Raw genomic sequence first — 13,609 nt, forward strand, 5'->3', positions numbered from 1 at the left:
GCCCCAAGGCGAAATCCCAGACGCCGGGCACATGGGGGGAGGACACCCATGGATTCTGATGACGGGGGCCGCAGCAAGTCTGTCCCCCAGCCGGATACTGCGTCGGAACCTCCGGTGCTTCCGGATTCAGGTAGGGAGCCCCTCGCTAAGGGGGGCGAGCCGTCTGTGCCGATGACCTCTGTCCATCCAGAGGCATCGGACAACTTGCTAGAAGCGCTTCATGGCACTTCCATTGACGAAGAGCACCGCACCATCATGAGTGCGGTGATCGAGAAGGTTCGGTCCGCCAAAAGTGGATTGACCGAAGCCTGCGCCAGCCACCTAACAGGCTTTGAGGTAAGTAATCAAATTATGAGAAAATATCACAGTATAAACAGTAGCCCCTGATGCTCTGTTTGGTGTTCAAAAAGAAAGGCCGAACAGAGGATCAAATAACGTCCACAGGAGTCTAATTAGAATATGTCTATGTGAATAAGGAGGCATCGCTGCTGGCCGCTGCCGCTCGTACCGCGGAGGTCTCCAGACTAAAGCGAGACCTGGGGCAGACCGAGGAGGAGCTCGGCCTCGTGAAGAGGCAGCTCGAGGAGAACAAAGGTAAGTGATACCCCGTCTGTATATTGATAAATAAAAAATGGTTGTAGATCATAGAATTGTCATGAACTTTAATAGGGGCCATGACCGAAGTGGCGGCCCTGAAGAAGGCGCTGTCCGAGGCCGAAGACAAAGCGGCCAAGCAGCGCATCGAGCACGAGAAGCAAGAGGCCCGAGTCGGCGAGGTCCAGCAAGAGCTCCAGAATTTCGTCAAAAAATATGAGTCCTTGGAGCGTGACTCTAAGGCGCAAGGGTCCGAGCTTGCAAAGGCCCTCGAGAGTGCACAAGATGCCAAGGCCGAAGCCCAAAAGGCCCTCCAGGAGATTCAGGCGGCCAAGAAGATAGTGGCGGGTAAGGCATTCATTATGCAAAGCAAGCATGTGAAGGAGACTTTCCTTTTACTTACCCGAATTCGGAGCTCTCCAGGAGTGTTCGCAGATCTGCCGCGCAGCATATCGGATGCCGCGGAGTTCTACCGGGCCGAAGAATGGAGCTCGACAGAGAAGTTGTTCTGGTCTCAATATACTGGGACCGAACATCCAATGCCCTTGAGCGACCAGCTGAAGCAACTGGTCGAACTGCACAAGGCGGCCGAACTGGCCATGAAGGACCTCATAGACCGGCTGTGGCCTGGCGAGCCCCTGCCCAGCAGCTACTTCGGTCTTGTAAAGCGGCTCGTGAGTGCTTGTCTGCGGCTTGAAGTCATTAAGCGGTCAGTCTGCATTGAAGGTGCGCGCAGGGCCTTCGCCCGTGCTAAAGTGCACTGGGCGAAGATGGATGCCGAGAAGCTAGTGATGGAAGGGCCGCCGGAGGGCAAGGAGCATCGCCACCCCGAAAAGTATTATGACATTGTCCTGAAGGGTGCCCGCCTTGTGGCGGAGGAATGTGCTAAGGATGTAATATTTGAATGAATGTACTAATTTCATCCTGTAATATGAAAGCGAGTTCATGTGCGCTATATAACGCTTGTTGATTTAAAATATTACCTTCTGTGCGGCCGTTTATAAAACCTTAGAGTTGGCTAGTCGTCGACTTCTGCCCCCATGTAACTAGTACTGGGGTGGTCGGGATAAATCTAACATTCTTTATCTAATTTTTTTGGTCCTTTATGGAGGTGTTTAGCGCAGCGAACAAGGCAATCGGACTATACAGCTTTATCACTCTCATTTAGCCATAGAAGTCTACAATTTTAAATTTTGGCGAAGCCCCTAGTATTCGGAAGACCGAACTTGGGGCGCTATACACGCCTAAATCGGACAAGGCCGATTCCTCGCCCGAAGCGGAAAAAATCTTTAAGGATTTGAGACCTCTCGAACAGCGACCAGCTCTCGCCGCATCATGACAGTCAGTTTTTGGCTTTCTCCACTGAGGTGCTCGTCCGGAAGAATCAGGACACAATTGCAGTAGTTCTCCTTGTGCTACCTTAGTCGATATGGAGGAACATAAGGCACCAAAACATGGGAGTCAGGCAAACCCAACTATTGAACCAAGACATGATTCAGAGCTGATGCATATAATGCTATAAATTCGGGGTGCCGCACTGTCGAAAGTGTTCGGACTTTTCTTGCCGTGTTATGGGGTACACTGAAGCCCCTGGCGGACTGAACGTACCAGAATGTACGGGTGCAATTTCTAGTAAATAAGCAGTCAAGGAAAAAGATGAAGAAATGTAATAATAAGCTAACGATGTACATTATTTTCCATTGTTATTTAAATAATACGTCAAAGCGTATGTATACAAGTAGTGAGATAAGCAAAATAGGACTATTTGGCATGTCCTAGCCAAGGGAAAGCTGCGTGTGCGTATGTAAAACAGGTATAGTGATCGTTATCAGAGACCACCTAGGGGTTCCCTTATGCGTCAAAGCTTCTTGCCTCCTTGGTATTTCCTTCCTGTGATGGGTCCGATAATAAGGCTATCGGAAAGGGCTTCCAGAGAATAGGGTCCTGAAAGAAAGAAAATGATGAAGGTATACGAGTCCTGGGGCGGTTGAGCCGCATTGTGGGCCGCATTATAGTTGCGCCTCCGCCTATGCCCATGGTATTTTAAGTGCGTAATTATGTACGCGCGGCACAAATTTCACCGCTTGACTGGGACTAGGACGGAGGCCGAATTGCTAGGCGAGCTCTGGACATGCCGGACGATCTTGTTGCAGGGTACTCCAGACTCGCTTGACGGTGTCCGGGGGCTTTATTGCCGAATTGGAGGTCTGCCTAAGAAGGCTGCTTTGTACCTCTGCTACGAGGGTCGTAGTGTGCTCCTCCGTACGGAGGGAGCGCTATGTGTTTCCATTAACTGTTATAACCCCGCGAGGTCCTGGCATTTTGAGCTTGAGATAGACATAATGTAGCACCGCATTGAATCGAGCAAATGTGGTTCGTCCTAGTAGTGCATGATAGCCACTACGGAAAGGGACGATATCGAAAATTAACTCCTCGCTTCGGAAGTTGTCCGGGGATCCGAAGACTACTTCCAGTGTGATTGAGCCCGTGCAACAGGCCTCCATGCCTGATATGACACCTTTAAAGGTGGTTTTTGTGGGTTTGATCCTTGAGGGGTCGATGCCCATTTTGCGCACTGTATCCTGATAGAGCAGGTTCAGGCTACTGCCACCGTCCATAAGGGCTCGTGTGAGGTGGAATCCGTCAATGATGGGGTCAAGGACCAATGCGGCAGAACCGCCATGACGGGTACTGGTAGGATGGTCCCTGTGATCGAAAGTGATCGACAAGAAGACCATGGGTTGAACTTTGGGGCGACCGGCTCCATCACATAGACGTCCCTTAGTGCACGCTTCCGTTCCTGCTTGGGAATATGGGTTCCGTATATCATGTTCACCGTTTTCACTTGGGGAGGAAATTTCTTCTGTCCTCCTGTGTTTGGCGGCCGGGGCTCTTCGTCGTCGTCGCTATGCAGCCCCTTTTCCTTGTTTTCGGCATTCAACTCGCCGGTCTATTTGAACACCCAACATTCTCTGTTGGTGTGGTTGGCTGGTTTATCGGGGGTGCCGTGAATTTGACACGAGCGATCTAGTATGCGGTCCAGACTGGACGGGTCCGGATTGTTTCTTTTGAATGGCTTTTTCCGCTGACCGGACTTAGAGCCACTGAATCCGGCATTCACTGCCGTGTCTTCGGTGTTGTCGCCATTGTTCCGACACTTGTGTCTGTTGTGTCGCGGCTTGCTATTGCTATCTCTGGCATCTGAATTGCCAGGATTTCTTGATGTGTTGTTGCTACGAGCCAGCCAGTTGTCCACGCCCGCACAAAAGCGGGTCATAAGTGTCGTGAGGGCTGCCATGGACTTCGGTTTCTCTTGGGCGAGGTGTCAGGAGAGCCATTCGTCGCGGATGTTATGCTTAAAGGCCGCTAAGGCTTTGACATCCGAACATTCGACAATTTGGTTCTTTTATGGTTAGGAACCGAGTCCAGAATTTCCTGGCTGACTCTCCGGGCTGTTGGGTTATGTGACTTAAGTCATCAGCATCCGGGGGTCGCACATAAGTGCCCTGGAAGTTGTCAAGGAATGCGTCTTCCAGGTTCTCCCAACTGCCAATGGAGTTTGCCGGCAGGCTATTCAGCCAATGCCGAGCCGGTCCTTTGAGTTTTAGTGGGAGGTACTTGATGGCATGTAGGTCATCGCCGTAGGCCATGTGAATGTGGAGAAGGAAATCTTTAATCCATACCGCGGGGTCTGTTGTACCATCATATGATTCAATGTTCACAGGCTTAAACCCTTGTGGGAATTCATGGTCCATTACTTCATCAGTGAAGCATAGGGGGTGTGCAGCGCCTCTATGCCGGGCTACATCACGATGCAGTTCAAATGAGTCTTGTCTGTTGTATCTGGCCCGGCCGGATTTTCTTTTAGTATATCCGGCGTGACGGTCATCGTCACACGTTGGGGCGCGCCCCTATGATCCGTAGATCGATCTTGACTGTCCTGCTTTGTTTTGCAATATGTCTCGCAGGTCCTGCGTGTAGCCCCGGGCCTTAGTGTTTTTGTTTGATTGGCGACAGGGTGTGGGCTGGTGTTCGGTCTGATACACCGCTTTGTCTCGGCCACGAGGTGGCCAGTCAGCCGCATCCTACGCTGGTAGTGTGGGCTTTAATGCCTCCTCCTCAAGTTGAGGTAGCATCCTGCGCTTTGGGTAACTTTTGGTTGGGCGCTCGAGTCAGTATTCCTCGGCTGCCAGGACCTCAGTCCATCTATCAGTTAGCAGATCTTGATCAGCTTGAAGCTTCTGCTACCTTTTTCTTCAGGCTTTTTGCAGTGGCTAGAAGCCGACGCTTGAAGCGCTCTTGCTCGATGGGATCCTCAGGCACGATGAATTCTTTGTTGCCAAGGCTCACTTCGTCTTCAGAGAGGGGCATGTAATTGTCATCCTCTGATTCTCCATCCGTTGCCTGTTCCTTAGGGCTAGCTTGCCCATCCTCCCGCTCGGCCTGCTCGAAGCCTGGCTGGGCGGGATTGTTTTCGTCATCGGCACCATCCGGATTGCTATCATCTCTTGTGTCGGTATCGCTATTTTTGGTATGGCGGGGCTTAGAGCGGCGCCTATGACGCCGGTGCTTAGATTGCTTCTCAAGGGGATTATCCTCCATTGCCTCATTGTCATCACCTTCTTTGGGCGTGTCCACCATATATATATATATCATATGATGAGGTGGCTGTCCAGTGCCCTGTGGGCGGTGGTTCATGTTCCTCTCCAGCATCGTCGTCCATACCGTCGATGTCTTCGGAGTCGAAATCAAGGATGTCGGTTTAGTCGTCGACAGTGACTATTAAGTGGGTGGTGGGTGGGGAACGAATTTCTTCGTCGTCCGCTTCCCACTCAAGCCGGACATAGTTCGGCCAAGGATCTCCTGACAGAGAGAGATTTCAGTGAATTTAGCACGTCGCCCAAGGGTGAGTGCTGAAAGATATCAACGGAGGTAAACTCCGTGATCGGCGCCCAATCAGAGTCGATAGGCACGGATGCTCGTGGTTCGAAACCTATGACTGGAGACGAGTCCGAGGATCCGATGAAATAGATTTCTTTGGAGGTGAAGTCTGTGTTCGGCTCTAGCGCCGATGAATGTGGGGCCTCCGTGGCGGGGTCTATCGACCCGTCCTCGGATGGCGCGATCTGCTCCGGATCTAAGGCCGGGGCAGCTGCAGGTGCATTCTCCTGAAGACCATCTGATGGCAGATCTAAGTCATGCTCATCGTGACTGTACGGCGCACCTGTCATGGGCTTGAATCCGTCGAAGATCAAGTCTCCGCGGATGTTAGCAGTATAGTTCAAGCTTCCAAACCTGACCTAATGGCCAGGGGTGTAGCTATCGATCTGCTCCAGATGGCCAAGCGAGTTGGCCCACAGTACGAAGCCGCCGAATACGAAGATCTGTCTGGGGAGGAAAACCTCACACTGGATCACATCATTGTAGATGATTGAAGGAGCCATCAAGCCTTATCGTGACGGCACAATGGAACTCTCAATGAAAGAACCAATGTCGGTGTCAAAACCGGAGGATCTCGGATAGGGGTCCCGAACTGTGCATCTAAGGCTAATGGTAACAGGAGGCGGGGGACACAATGTTTACCCAGGTTCGGGCCCTCTCGATGGAGGTAATACCCTACTTCCTGCTTGATTGATCTCGATGATATGAGTATTACAAGAGTTGATCTACCACGAGATCATAGAGGCTAAACCCTAGAAGCTAGCCTATGGTTATGATTGTCGTTGTCCTACGGACTAAACCCTCTGGTTTATATAGACACCGGAGAGGGCTACGGTTACACAGAGTCGGTTACAGAGAAGGAGATCTACATATCCGAATTGCCAAGCTTGCCTTCCACGCAAAGGAGAGTCCCACCCGAACACGGGATGGAGTCTTCAATCTTGTATCTTCATAGTCCAACAGTCCGACCATAGTATATATTCCGGTTGTCCAAGGATCCCCTAATCCAGGACTCCCTCAATAATGCCTACAAGATTGAACTTCCCATGGATTATTGTGTTAGTCCAACTTTCAATGTGTCGGACCTCTCTCCATACTTTGGACCATCAGAGTCGAGGACGACTCCTTTTCAAGAGGGGGATGATGATGAGTACATCACAACCATCGACAAGTCTCCAACAATTATAGGCCCAATTACAAGAAGTCGTGCCAAACTGATAAGTAACCAGGTGAACGCTAAATTAAGTTTACCTTGTAACCTTGGTGACCCAACTACGATTTCATCTCCATTGTTTTTGGTTGAACTTAGGCATTGCATGGAAGAAATCCAATAACCTACGAGCTCTTGAAGCAACCGCTTTGAAGGAACAAGTTTGGAGAAAACAAGTTTCAAGTGGAGCTGATGCTGTCAGTTTTTACCTCTGATGTTCTATTGTGCCACACGCATGTGATGGAGAGATGGGGCCATAGGGGTACATTACCAGAAGCTCCATCAAATTATCTTTCCAATGCAAATAAACTCACATCATTTGAAGTTGTGAGTCAAAAGTTGTTGTCATTCTCATGGAAGGTGTCCACGCTGTCAAGGCTTCGCGAATTTCTGAGGAGCTCTCCAACAACTCCCAATGTTGACTGCTTATTCCCCCAAGGAAGCCATGCAAACCTGCTTACTTTTGTAACCATTTTCACACCTAGCTAAGGGGATTTGTCCCTGCTATAAAACCCCACCTCCCCCATCCTCTTGAAAACCTTTTGTCAAACCATTCAACTACAAACTTATGCAGCAAGACTGCTAGAGAGATCCAAGAGACCCTTGCTACCTTTGCTCTTGCGAGTTCATCCGGATTCGCGAGAAGGAGCCTCTGGTTCCCCATAATTCATGCTTTACGGTTCCGGCCGTTTTGTGTGGGTTAGTCCCAGTTTGTGGTTCTGCGATTGTTTGGACAACGGGTTGAAGTTCTTGTAGCTTCGATCAGCCATCCCCAACGTACGGGTTGCATCCAACCTTGGCAGGTATAAAGCTAGTTATTCCGGCTGCTTGCAGCTAGTTATCCCTCCCGACTCGATCCTACGACGTGAAGATCGGGCCACCTCGGGCGTGAACTCGTTCATCGGGTTCCCACCTATCAGCAGGTGGGGGTATTTTGTGGTCTGGCTCATAATTTCTTGCTACTACATTTCACGTGGGCAAAGAACAGTTTGAACATTCTTTTAGGATTCTTAATTTGTCATAGTATGACATGGTAATTGGGTATGATCTGCTAGCAAAGCACAACCTTGTGTCATTTGACTATGAAAACAATCAAATAATTTTTGAGGAAGAATGGCACCCATCATATTACTATCTCTACATGTAACTCATTTTCTGTAGCCAGAGAAATTCACAGTTCAAAATTAGCTTCTATGCTAACAATTGGAGCTATTGGACATGCTATTTATCTGATCAGGGATGTCACTGTTACCAAGGATCAAACACGTGTAACACCTCCAGTAGTAGAACAACTACTACAACAATACCGTAAGGTGTTTGCATAACCCGAGGGACTGTCTCCTATAAGAAGTTGTGACCATAAGATTCCCACACAACCCAATGTTGTAGCTATAGCTACAGTACAATGTAAAGGAGACGTTCCTCTTTAATTGAGTGGTTCGATTCCCAATTTCCTTCGAAATCCTAGCCTCTTTGCTTGATTTCCTCCTCCGATCCACCTGGGGTGTGACAGGCGTCGAGGAGGGGCGATGGCTGCTAGCGTCTCGGTCATTGAGGTGTGTCGACGGCGCTCTGAGATCTACACATCGTTGTGTCGGCGGTGCTCTGAGATCTACACGCCGCATACTGGTTTGACGAGCACCTTCTAGGTGAACAACAATGCGTCGGCTGCAGCGCTTCCTCAAAGGACGAGCCCCGTCTACATGTGCGCGCGTGTCAACGGTGGTGATCCGTTAGTGCAGCATGGCCTTCTACGTATGCGGCGGTTGGGCAAAGGGGAAGTGATTTGGGGCTTGCGAGTTGGGAGTCGAGGAAGGTCACGTTAATGAAGCGATTTGGGCTTTGAGGCAGCAGTTTTGCGGAATACCTGTGTGATTAGTTTAGGTGTTAGCATGGGAGGGACGGGCAAGAGGAGAGGGGTGGACGAAGGACGTGCGAAATGGGAACATTACTTATTTTTTTTAAGATAGGAGAGACATCTTTGAATCAAATGTCAAAATTCAACCTCGTTTGCATATTCATGTTCCCTGTGATCAATGGTAAACCACTTCTGCATACGTTTTGATAAGTTTTAAAACTTCATCAAGTTTCATCTGCTGAAACTTGGTAACAATAAACGATAAAATAAATATAAAACTGGATATGGCCTCGGGCGGAGTGCCAGAATCCAAGGATTTAGCGAATCGTGAAACAACCTACGACCGGACACGACTGGGGAAGTGTTGTGTGCCCGAACAAACGGAATAGATCTAAACTAACACGTGTCCTTACAAAAAATTAAGTGAAATAGAAAACACATAGAATATAGATATAAACTAGCAAAAGAGCCCGTGCGTTGCAACGGGAGAGTAAATAATACACGTTCTTAACCCAATAACCATGACTCAAGACCCTAATGTGTTCACGTCCTTTATTTTCACATGGCATCACATTTGTGTTGTTGATGGTGGTCTCAGTGCTCACACAAAGAAAGCGTGTTTGAATGCGGTCAGTTCTAAGGCATCTCTCTCGCGCACACTCGCTCGAAATAAAATAAGAAATATGTTCTTTTTTCCCGCGAGGTTTTCACAGGTGTGCATGCGTGGTTATTGATGTTTTCTTTCCACTCCATCAGTAAAAAAAACAGATCGTACATTATAGATTAAGTTCACACAAAATAATATTTTAGAAATATTTAACAGCTAAAAATAGCATCATATTTAGATTCTACACATTTTTCTAATCAAGTTTCATATATAACATGTTAAAATTGGAATTACGGTTTAAAAGATATTGATAATTTTGTTTAGATAAACTGTCAGTGGGTTTTGTGTTAAAACGAAAAAACCATTCGGTTGACTTAAGTATGGACAATGAGTTGATTAAAACATCAGAGGGTTTTGCGAGAAAATGCAAATAAAAGGTTCGGGAGTGAGTTAAACGGGTACCGCAGGTTTATTTACGAAAAATAGAGGGTTTTTTTAAAAAAATGTACGACGGGCAACCAGAAACCCAATTTGCTTTATTATTAAAAAAAAATAAGTAAAGTAGTAAAGATAAAAATAAAAATAAAAATATAATAAAATGGTTGCATGCATCTCCGACGCAGAGGCTGGGGTCATCTTTTAAAAAAGAAGAAATATAAATATATTAGAGCAAACCATACGAAGAAATGGCATGACGATCGGTTCACGGCCAGTCTCCGATCGAGCCCGGCCGCTACAAACGTACACGCGTCGACAATGCATGCATGCAAGCAGAGTCTTGAGCTTCTCGTCCCCTTCCTCGGATAACTCCATGCCTTGCGAGGGCACGCCCATTACGTGTTGTCTTCCAGGCCCTTGCCGGACACGTGGCGCGACAGCAGGGACAACGAGCAGGCCGACGCACGTCCGCGTCGCTGCACACGTGCCGCCTCCGTGCTTCACGACGCACCGCGCCCCTCCAGCTATAAAAACACGGCGTATGGCTCGTCTTCTCCACCATCGATCATTGGCTCGAGCTCGAGCGCCAGCAGTTGCATACACCACACACGCATCCACACGTCCGTTTCAGGAACCTTAGCGGTCGAGCACCTGTTAGCAATGGCGTCCGGTCAGGAGAAGGGGAGGTCGGAGCTGGACAGCTTGGCCCGCGAGGGGCAGACCGTCGTCCCCGGCGGCACCGGCGGGAAGAGCTACGAGGCGCAGGAGAAACTCGCTGAAGGTACGTACTTAAAAGTATGTCAATACTATATACTGAACCGGCATTGTTGTAACACGCGCGCATTTGTGCAGGGCGCAGCCGTGGTGGGCAGACTCGGAAGGAGCAGATGGGGGAGGAGGGGTACAGCGAGATGGGGCGCAAGGGCGGGCTGAGCACCAACGACGAGTCCGGCGGCGAGCGCGCCGCCAGGGAGGGCATCGACATCGACGAGTCCAAGTTCAAGACCAAGTCCTAGATGTTCAGTTCAGTGCCTAGCTTAGCAAAGCAACTGACTGCTCGCTCTTGTTTGGATGTAAGCGTGTCCCAGGTACTGAATAATGTAGGTCGTCAGGTACTCGGATCTTGACGTGAGCACGCATGTACTAGGTGATCATGTGTACCGTGATCGTGTGTGCTTTAGTGTCCCAGCTAGCTTCTGCTAGCTAGTAGTAGGTGTCGTTGTAAGTTGTGACCAAGCTAGGCTGTTGCTCTCTGTAATGTAGTGCGTCTGTCTGTTTGTTATGAATCTGAATCTCCGTCTGTGTGCAATGTTCGCTCAGCAATGTACATGGTATATATAGTTCCCACTTCCCAAGAAATCCTAAACCTACGAACTCAGCGAGATGGACGCCCAATGAATCCCGTTCGGCATCTAACCCTCGAGCATCAAGATAACAGATGGTACTACAATATCTGACTTGGAAGTACCATGTTTATATTAATAATAACTAGCAACGGGAGATAAAATAGTATGCATCTGTGCATAAAAGAATGAACATTTAGCTCATTTAGCTCGGTTTCGTGAAGGAATCAATTCTTTATTTTTTCTTGGCATTTAAGAGTTTTGTACGCCACGAGTTATTCAATCTACTTTTCCTAAGAGTTTTATTCAATCTATTTTTCCTAAGAGTTTTGTTACGTACGCCACATAAGGCCCAGAAGTTACTTTTCCTTTCAATCGAGAGAATTTTAAGTATGAAGTTTTTGAATATTTTAAAAAACATGAAAAAAATCTTGAACAGTTTATATGAAGTTTTTGAACATTCTAAGAAACATGATAAGAAAATCCTGAACAGTTTAAAAAAATTATGTACAAATTTTGAAAAAACACAAACAAAATATGAAGGGGAACATCTTTTAAAATTCACAAACATTTTATGATAATACTAACTTTTTTATAAAAGCAAGAACATTATTTGAATTTGTGAACATTTTTTAAACGGGAACATGTGTTGAAAATTCATAAGATTTTTCAAAAATGTGTATCTTTTACACAAACATTATTTTTAATTGTGAATGTTCCATTAAGACAAGAATAATTTTCGAATTTGCAGTTTTTTTGGAATGTCCTTTTCCTTTTAGAAATCTTCAACAATTTCGAAAAACAATATTTTTTAAAAAAGGAACTTTTTGCAAGTTCCGAATATTTTTAAAATATCAAAAATAAAATTGAAATTCCGAACATTTTCGAAGATTTGTTTTCCTAATTCTAAACTTTTTTGGGAATTTTTAGTTTACGAAATAAATTCTAAAAAAAATAAACTTGTAAGGGAAATAAGAGATAGGGAAAGTAGAATAAAAATAGAAGTAAAAAACAGATATAAAGAAAAATTGTCCAGCCCGTTATTGATTGTCCTGTGCAAACTCCGACTAATTGTTGCCAGAGCGCAAAATAGAATTTTCTCAACTGTGTGGGCACAAAAATAAGTGGGCTAGCTTCACTGGGCCACAGCCGCGGCCGAGTATGGAAATTCTTTTTCTAGCAGACAAACACATAAGATTTTAGTACCATCTTGGATAGAAAAAAAATTCTTTTAGATGGGTGAACGGATGAAAAAATTGGCGAAACGCATCTTGCTTTATTAGTAAAATAAAGAGAGAGAGAGAGAGAGAGAGAGAGAGAGAGAGAGAGTAGATATCAGCATATCACAACACAAATGGCAGATCTGAGGAGAAACCCAAAGAGATAGCACACCAAGAGAAATGCAAGAAAAAAAGAACACCACCATCGCCGGAGCGTCCTTCGAAAAGGAGAAGAAAACGTCTCCACCAAGCCAAGATCCAAAAGAAAGGCGAGAAAAACGTCTGCATCAAGCCAAGATCCAAAGAAAGTACTGCGTTGTGTGCCTTTGAATAGGCGTTGTCAAGATCCAAAAGAAAATACCGTGTTGTGAGCTTATGAACAGGCGCTGCCACGAAGGGCATCACACTTATCGCTGTGGATTGTCGATCGGAGCACATCTCCACTGCTCTTGACTCACGATTCTAAAGTACTCATGCGGCAAAGCTGCTGAATGGCTCTAGAACCGGCAACCATCTTCCACCTTCGAAGAAACTCTAGATGCACATATCTTGGATGAGACCACCGCCGCAGCACCGGCCACCTCCAACACCAACACTTTCGGCTTCGTGATAGCACCGAAGGAACCGCTAACGCGGCGTGGATGAAGAAGCCAAAGAAACATGACCCTCGACAAGAATTCCACCACTGTCTTGAAGGCCTTGCCTAGACACATATCCGCAACTCCTTGACACCGTCAAGGTGGTGGCCCGATAACTTTTATTCCTGACGAAGAGTTCAGTACCGACCGAGTGATGTCGCCTAAACAAACTAGCCTAGACCTAGACACGAGCCAAAAAGAATCGGGGCTCCCCAACCCTGCTGCCGCCGCTGGAGCGACGAGCGAAGGGAAGGAAAGCCAGCGGCTGTGCCGGCGTAGGAACTGCTCGCGTATCACCTCGAGCGAGGGAGAGGAAACGGAATTGCCTCACTACAATTTCTGACGCTATGGTCGTTACGTTACGTTGCTGAAAAACGTGTGCGGTTGAGGTAAAGCGGCCGGTCTTGTGAACAATCTCGTAAAACAAGCTAATACTCCCTCAATACTCCCTCAGTGAGTTCTAACCTCTGACCAAAAGCTAATTTTTTTCTCTAATACGTACGAGTGTGCGTACTTTACTATAAAGGAGTGGGGAAAAGAGCCCCTCCACATTAGTGTTTACATATTACATGAACACGATTCCACCACTACTACTACCACCTCGACTATATAGTAACTCCTCGCACTAGCCCACATTTCCACCTCGTGAAAGAATCCGTGATCAACCCCGCTTGTTTCCACGCTCTACCCTCCTGGCAAATTCTAAGAATAACATAGTTCTTGGATGGCGAGGCCCCATCGAAGATAATGGCATTACGGT

The 13,609-nt window shown here is 47.2% G+C and overlaps 1 protein-coding gene across 1 annotated transcript; it reads left to right on the forward strand.

The window, feature by feature from the left end:
- The first annotated feature begins 10,231 nt into the window (after window positions 1-10,231).
- LOC119306466 (em protein CS41) lies at window positions 10,232-10,957 on the forward strand. Its single transcript, XM_037582679.1, has 2 exons — window positions 10,232-10,429; window positions 10,501-10,957. Exons 1-2 carry the CDS (start codon window positions 10,309-10,311, stop codon window positions 10,662-10,664), a joined length of 285 nt encoding a protein of 94 aa, XP_037438576.1. The 5' UTR covers window positions 10,232-10,308; the 3' UTR covers window positions 10,665-10,957.
- The last annotated feature ends 2,652 nt before the right edge of the window (window positions 10,958-13,609 follow it).

Source organism: Triticum dicoccoides, chromosome 1B, assembly GCF_002162155.2.
Source record: "Triticum dicoccoides isolate Atlit2015 ecotype Zavitan chromosome 1B, WEW_v2.0, whole genome shotgun sequence".
NCBI lineage: Eukaryota > Viridiplantae > Streptophyta > Magnoliopsida > Poales > Poaceae > Triticum > Triticum dicoccoides.

What these genes read in the sequence shown, in the direction of transcription:
- LOC119306466 (XM_037582679.1), top strand. Translation starts at nt 10,309, where the DNA reads ATGGCGTCCGGTCAGGAGAAGGGGAGGTCGGAGCTGGACAGCTTGGCC. An exon ending in GCAGGAGAAACTCGCTGAAG is followed by an intron (nt 10,430 to 10,500) that starts GTACGTACTTAA and finishes GCATTTGTGCAG; the next exon opens with GGCGCAGCCGTGGTGGGCAG.